At 41.5% G+C, this 7,765-nt stretch overlaps 1 protein-coding gene across 1 annotated transcript; it reads right to left on the bottom strand.

Annotated features, from left to right (window-relative positions):
- Positions 1–4,402: 4,402 nt before the first annotated feature.
- LOC147607024 (G-type lectin S-receptor-like serine/threonine-protein kinase At1g34300) lies at positions 4,403–4,906 on the bottom strand. Its single transcript, XM_086791478.1, has one exon. The coding sequence runs from the start codon at positions 4,904–4,906 to the stop codon at positions 4,403–4,405; it is 504 nt and encodes a 167-aa protein (XP_086647604.1).
- Positions 4,907–7,765: the final 2,859 nt, after the last annotated feature.

The following is a 7,765-nucleotide window of genomic DNA, read 5'->3' as shown; positions in this document are numbered from 1 at the left end:
ACTGACTACTACAAGCTCTTTACTGACTACTACAAGCCCATAGCTACCTCTGAAAGGACTGTTTCCACCCACCTATAGCGTAATTGACCTGGCTGACAAAGAAACTCTCTCCTTTGAGTGATCTCACACCACAGGGACCTCAAAACACTAAAACACAACCAAAACCAATCTTCAGAAATAATCAGCTAACCTCTAGTGATAGACTATTGCCACATAAACCTTGTAAGATACTAAGCCTTCTGCTGATATTTGTCTTTAGACAGATCCAAAACTGTCAGTTGTACCTTAGAATCCCTTCCTTTTAACCCAAATAGATTAGAATAAGGTCCCAACATAAACCTTGTAAGATACTAAGCCTTTTGCTGATATTTGTCTTTAGACAGATCCAAAACTGTCAGCTGTACCTTAGAATCCCTTCCTTTTAACCCAAATAGATTAGAATAAGGTCCCAACACAAGTTGTTGACCTTTCTGACGTCTGGCTGACTCGGAATCAACCCTTACTCAAGCTAACTTTCCCAACCCAAACTCATCCAGAGTTAACTCTCCACCTATAGCCTAACTCCATCCATACAACAGAGAGTTGAACCAAAACACAGAATAAGTCTTTAATACCACTTAACTTTATTCTTTGTGTACTCAAAGAAGACTGTGTAACATGTAACAAACCCTCAATCTTGAGCAGATGAATGAAACAAGCAACAGATCAAAAGAAACTCTTACACAAATGACCACAAAGAAATCCAAACATGTATTCTCAAACTTCCACAAGATCATTAGCAACTATATAATATGTAGCAACTATCTACAGGCTCCACTAGCTAATACAAGTTTGGTCCAAGTTCCAACAGTAGTGCACTATGAGAGGTTCTAGGACACAATCACCCACACAAAACCCTCTCCCACTCTTGCAATTCCATGTTCTTGACAGATCTTAGTCTTCTCACCCCACATCACCTTTCACACAGAACAAACCCTTAGATAACTAGCTTCATAGAAATCTCACAAAATAGAACTAGCTCTCTTAGTAATCACTTCTTCCACACCAATGCTCTCTAAAAAACAAACTCGCTTACACATCCCCCCTTCCTTCGTGTGCACTCTACTCTATCTCCATGCATACTCTCATCTACTCTACCCAATCCTGTCAGTGGCTAGCCACCATGCAACAGTCCTAACATCAAGTTATCACAACTCTATTACAAAACGAGTTACCAATGCGTAGCTACCCATGCAAGATCCTATGTTTCGTAAGGTCTTTGATCATAACCAATGTATTATTTTCTTCTCTTGGCATTAGGAATTTTTCGAGGTCATTTTTGGGCCTTGTAAGGAAGTTTTGATCGGAATATTCCCTCCAAAAAGGGGCACCGGATAAAATTTTTGCAAACGAACTCCAAATTTGTCGGACCTCACATATTTAGATTCTACTCTTCAAAAGCTATCCATTGATTATCGCACGATAGGGTTCGGAGAAGGGACAAGATAAATACCTAGAAGATTCCTTTTTGTCTGGGGAAGATTCACGTAATTCCCCAGACAAAAAAGAATCTTCTAGGTATTTATCTTGTCCCTTCTCCGAACCCTATCGTGTGATATATCAATGGATAGCTTTTGAAGAGTAGAATCTAAATATGTGAGGTCCGACAAATTTGGAGTTCGTTTGCAAAAACTTTATCCGGTGCCCCTTTTTGGAGGGAATATTCCGGTCAAACTTCCTTACAAGGCCCAAAAATGACCTTAAAAAATTCCTAATGGGGTTGGGGTGAGCATCTTCATGGAGGATATCCCCTTGGCCACAAAAAACCTATCAATGTCAGACACATGGGCCTGGTAAGGCAACAATTCAACTCCTTCGTTGACACGAGTTCATTCAAAACACTATGTAGAAGACCCAGCTACTTGCAGTGCTGTAAGGGGAGGCTTGTATTGCAATAGAGAGAAGGCTACATAAGAGAAGGTGTCACCATTAGCAAGAACATTCAAAGAGCATTCACAAGCAGAGCTCGCATTAGTGTCACCTTTGTAGAATTTTTTTAACTTTTTTTTGCACCAACAATAGTAGTTATTCCATGTGTGAACCTTCTTGTTCACCCAAATGAAACCACTATCCTTACTATAAAAACATGGAGGTGGGGTACGGGCAAAAAAGGAGAAAAATTGAGGATCCCGATGGGGAATAGTGGTCTTGGTGGTCATGTTCTAAGAGGAGATTACCTCCTAGACCTCATGAGTGATTAGTGAAGACCAGTGGTATGAGCTTATTGTGTAAACCTTAGGAGTTTAAGCATTGTATTCGGGTAGATTTATTAGTTGTAAACTCAGAGTTGCTACCTGATTGTGCCCTAGTTTGGAGATGGAAGGCACAACTGTGAGCCCCGAGTTGTGAGTTACCATAGCTTGGGCAGGGAAGTTGATATAGAATTAAGGGATGGTCAAGGTATGAGATGATGATCAGAGGGTCCTCTTTTGGGGTTTCAAGAGGTTGGAAGTTTGTGGATCTAGTGAATTGGGGAAGAGCAAGGGGTTACATCCATCCCTCAAAAGTAGTTGCAATTGTTGATTTAAGCTTCTTTTATTTCACAAGAATAATGTTGATATCACTTGGTTTGTTAGATGCTTTTAGACCAGGTGATGTGTGAGCCCCAGCATCTTGCATCTATATGTCTCTCACTCGTGTGGTGTCTGGTGTTGTGTCTTTGCGATCGAGTAGCGAAATATCACTGCTATTTTCATTGCTAAGTAGTGAGCCCGTTGCAGCGAAAATAGCATCATTTCTAGCAGAGCAAAAGGAGCCCGACATCTGCCTGCCCTTCTAGTTATGAAAGCACTGCTATTTTCACTGCTACACCCTCATTCTGTTATAGTGCCTAGATTCCAGAGGAAGAGAGAGAAAGCCCTTAAAGGGCCCATTTGTAGCCCAAATTTCCCCTAATGTTTATAGATTTACACAAAAAGATGCAATTTGGACCTTTACACTCTTTTTCTCCATTTTAAAAAAATATCCATGGTGTCTTTGGAAAGTCCATTATCTATGAATGGCCATGCTCTCTCAAGATCATCAATCACATCCTTACTACCTTTGTATGTCTTTTACTCATCAAATGATTACAAATGTTTGATGCAACATTCTTGAAGATGTGCATTGGATCAAGGAGATAATTAATCTTCAATTTACACCAATGTTTATCAAGGAGATGAATAATTTAACTCGCTGTGTCTTGTCAATCTTGATATTGGTGGGATTTGAGTGCTAGTCCACGACCCTTCCCAATCTCTACCTCTCATCACTAGTGGAGAGCCATCCAATGGCTCATGCTTAGAATAATAAGGAGCATGAAATCAATGGTGATCCTCATATGTTAGCTTCTTGTATCTAACCATGACAAATCAGAAATAGGGCATGCATTATCGCCAATGGTAGAGTAAGTCCCATAAAGAATTTATTTACAAAGAGAGTAAGGTCAAAGCAATATATCTCAATTAATAGAGTGTAAACTTAGCAACAATTGGAGTCATTCATCATCCACAATAAGCTCGCTGCATCTCCACGTTGTTATACTAGTATTAAGCATCATAGACTTTTATACCCCCACCATAGTTCTTCAATTGAGCTCATGAATCAAAGGCTTGCAATACACATCCATATTCTTGACCTTATACTTGCCAGGTATCAGAAGAGCAAGCATTACATGACCTTTCTTGATATACTTCCATGGAGGAATGTTATATTGACCAACACGAACAACTACATGGAGCATGATGTAGATTTGAATCCAGATGGGATTTACACCCAAGCCAAGTCATAAGTGGGAAGGCTTATCTTTGAACTGAGGCCATTGATGCTCTAGCCGATGAATGCCTCATGATTCCTTGGATCAAGGGATTTCTTACATGCCATGTCATAAGCTCCACAATAGACTTCTTACGCCAAAATTTGTGTTGGATTTTGGGGTATAGTGGGAAAGTGTAAATTTGTGGATTTGGGCTATAGTGGGAAAATTATATAAGATTAATAATGAGATCGTTAGGGAAAAAATGTATTAATTCAGTGATTATCTGATACCATGTACTAATTAGTGATTACACGCGATTATCTGTTAGGAAAAAATGTATTAGACACGAAGGCTTACTACACGGAGATCACACTGTAGATGTAGAACGATAGGCCTTGGGCCGTTATGTACAAACGTGACGCCGATTAATGAGGAATGAGGAGTTGCATCGTTTTAATTAATTAACTTAATTATTATTTTATCATTAAAGCGTGTTCACATTCACAAGAAGCTCTAAAACTACTAAAACTACTTTGTAATTGAGGACCAGGAAGCAGCAGCGGAGGGGAAACTGGGATAAGGGGTGTTGCTCGTGAGAGAAAAGGGAGGGAGGTGGGGCCGCCTTCGCTATGGGTAGTGTACCTTCCAACATTTGCCTATGGTCGGCCTGGCGTGCATGTCCGCCTGGATGCACGCGAATGCCACTCTCAGCACGGCATCCGCCTGCTGCAAGTCCACGGAAGCTTCATCCATTCTGGCGTCCACCACCTCCTCCGCCCTCTTGCCATACGCCCACATGGGAAAACACCATTTCTCGTCGGTCTCCATCATGGCCGCCTGATCGCTGTAGAGATAGTTCCTCCTCCCACTCACGATCTCCATTATCAGCATCCCATAGCTGTACACGTCTGCTTTTGCAGTGATGGGCATATTGGAAACCCATTCCGGTGCCAAGTAACCCCTGATGCCTCTGATAGTGCTCATCTTCACCGTGTGATCCCGGCTGTATAAGTAAGCCAGCCCGAAATCTGCAGTTGACGATCTGGTACTTTGGAGTGCATCCACTAGACAGATCGGTGGGATCGGCAACTGTGAAGCCAGGAGGGCAGATGCAAGTGGGCTGCGGCTCATAGATACACACTCCGTAGTTTCCACATAGCTGCTCGACGTGGTGGCAAACGTCCGGGAAGGCGAGCCAGACGCTGTTCCACTGAGTGGAGGCTTGGTCCCAGCTGTAAATTCTCTTTTTTACAGCCTTTTGCTAAGGGCTTGTTCCTGCACACACCCTATTCACTTGTATATTTCAACACCTCCCCTCAAGTGAATACTCTTAGCACACCTAGACCCTATTCACTTGTATATTTCAACACTTCCTCTCAAGTGAATACTCTTAGCACACCTAGACTCTATACCAAGTTTCCCTCTTACTTGATAGTCCCGCGACTAGTGCCTCAAGTCCCTAAACTCATAGTCCTTAACACTCTCTCTCTCTATGTAAACTAGGGCTACTACAAGTGCTCGTGACCTTGACTAAGTGCTCACACATACATCTACCACATGGCCTACATCATCGATGGCTCAGAGGTGGTTTTACTCTCTGTTGGGGTAGGTTACATTGGGTTGTGGGGTCTCTCTCTCTCTCTCTCAAAAGATGATCTGACTCCACTTCCTTAGGAGCCTCCATGAAGTTTACCGATGTCGTTCCTTCTCCACTGGGTTTGCTATAGCAGTCTCTTGCCATGTGTCCTGGCTTCCCACAGTTGTGGCAAGTGAAGGTCCTTCCTCCTACTTTACCTCTTCCTCGTCCTCGTCCCTCAAGAGAATCCTCCTCGAGTGAAGGTCCTTCCTCCTACTCTGCCTCTTCCTCGTCCTCGTCCTCAAGAGAATCCTCCTCGGGTGAAGAATGCTTTTTCTTCTCCAGTTGTTGAGTCCTGGCTTCCCACAGTTGTGGCAAGTGAAGGTCCTTCCTCCTACTCTGCCTCTTCCTCGTCCTCGTTCTCGTCCTCGTCCTCAAGAGAATCCTCCTTGGGTGAAGAATGCTTTTTCTTCTCCAGTTGTTGAGTCCAGCCATTTCTTCTCTCAAACTCTGGTCTCTTGCTCTAGTAGAGCTCCTTCTATCTCGTGTAGCTTCAATTCAGGTACATTCTTTAATGTTGCTACAATGTTTTCATATTCGCCTTTGTCCACACTCTTCAGAAGCACTGCTAGTGTCTCATCATCTTCTACCTTTTTGCCAATGGTGGCTGATAGTTGTTGCTTAATGCTTTTATATTTGTTCAAGTGTGTGATTAAAGGTTCACTTTCTTTCATATCCAGTTTGTAGAATTGCATTAATAGATTTATCTTTGAATTTTTTGTTTGAGTGCCAAATAATTTATTTTCATCCCATGCATCTTTTCTCCCTGTATCCCTCTGATGTGATGAATGATTTCATCATTTAAACTAAGTGCGATAAGTCCTAATGCTTTCTCATTCTTTCTCTTCCACTCATTTTTCCCTCTCACCTCTGGGCATTCATCTCTTCCCTCAACTAGCCCCCACAGATTTTTCCTCATGAGCAGATACATGGTTTTTGTCTACGCCATGTGTAAAACTGCTTCCCATTAAATTTGGCTATCTCTTGTACCGTACTCATGATGATGTGAAGGGGGTCTTACCTCTCTTGATCTAATTTCAAGATTCAAGGACAGTGTCTATCCTTTTACAACTCAATCTGGTGTTTAGGTGATGATTACAACAGATTTATTAGCATAAATTCACCAGAAATTACATTAAACCAAGGGTAACAAATCTGTACGGAATGGTTGGAGTATCAAGCCATCTTCGAATTGCAATATGAAGTTATAGGGATCTATATCAGATACCCAATGGTTAATTTGAACCCTCAATTACACCAAAATACAATGATTAGTACTGATAAATCACTGATTAGTAAATTTATCCTCTGTTTTGTGTGTAAAAAATAGAGTTTGCGAGAGTCCAGATTTGGGACCTTAGAGTTCAAATGAGCTCAAATCCTTTCAAAGCCATCAATAGCAATTAGTCTAGTAGAGGATTAAGCCAAGAAACACAAGATTTGACCAAACATTGAATGCTTAATCTCTATTTTACCAAAGTCACCTGCAGATTTGATGAAGAGCTTGGATCTCACTGTAGACTTGATCAAATAAAAAACTGTCTTCACCAGCTTGTAGAGCACCCTTGAAAACCCCTAGGGCCAAGAGAAATTAGAGCCATTTCATCTGGTGTAGACAAGATCTCCATTTCCCTTAAAAAAAGGCGCTTGCAGATTCACAAAATTGGTAGCTAACGAGTAGCGATTTGTCGCGCCGATTAGATGGGCTGAATCGTGGGCAAGGTGGCTATGTTTGCCTAGAAGCATTTACCCTAATGTTGATCCTGGAGGGAGATCAAGCCCCTCCACCAGCTGGGGGTACAGAAGCTCTTTGAAAAGAAGAGGTAAAACTTGATTATTTACTAATTCTAATTAGCTAGGTGATTAGCAAGATAATGGGCTCATAAATTTGATGGATTCTAGGCTAGGCTCTGATACCATGTTAAATTTGCAACAATGTGATGAGCTATGGTGGATCAAATGATAGAATCAACATCATTAGAAAAGAAATTAGATGATAATTAAGATGTGATTAGTGAGCAATTAACTGATAGCTTAATATAGGCATGGATAATAAAAAACCAGCAAATTCTCATTAGACCAATGCCTCAATTTATAGAGTTTACATCCAAGCATCTAATCCCATTGATCTCTCCTTGATTCACTCCACCTCTTTTGCCTGATTCACTCCACCTCTTTTGCTTGATTCTCTCCACCTCTTCCCAGAATATCTCCACACCTCCTAAATCTTCTCATGCTACCCTTTATTCTCTCCCGGTAGATACTTCTCACCTTTTCATAGCTTCTCTCACATTTACAGATTCTCTTTTACAGCCTCTTGCTAAGGGCTTGTTCCCACACACACCTTATTCACT

Source organism: Cibotium barometz, chromosome 56, assembly GCF_041138505.1.
Source record: "Cibotium barometz isolate CiBa-2024 chromosome 56, ASM4113850v1, whole genome shotgun sequence".
NCBI lineage: Eukaryota > Viridiplantae > Streptophyta > Polypodiopsida > Cyatheales > Cibotiaceae > Cibotium > Cibotium barometz.
This window is presented reverse-complemented; position numbering and strand designations above follow the sequence as displayed.

Excerpts from the sequence above, each read along its gene's own strand:
- LOC147607024 (XM_086791478.1), bottom strand. The coding sequence starts at position 4,906 with ATGAGCCGCAGCCCACTTGCATCTGCCCTCCTGGCTTCACAGTTGCCG.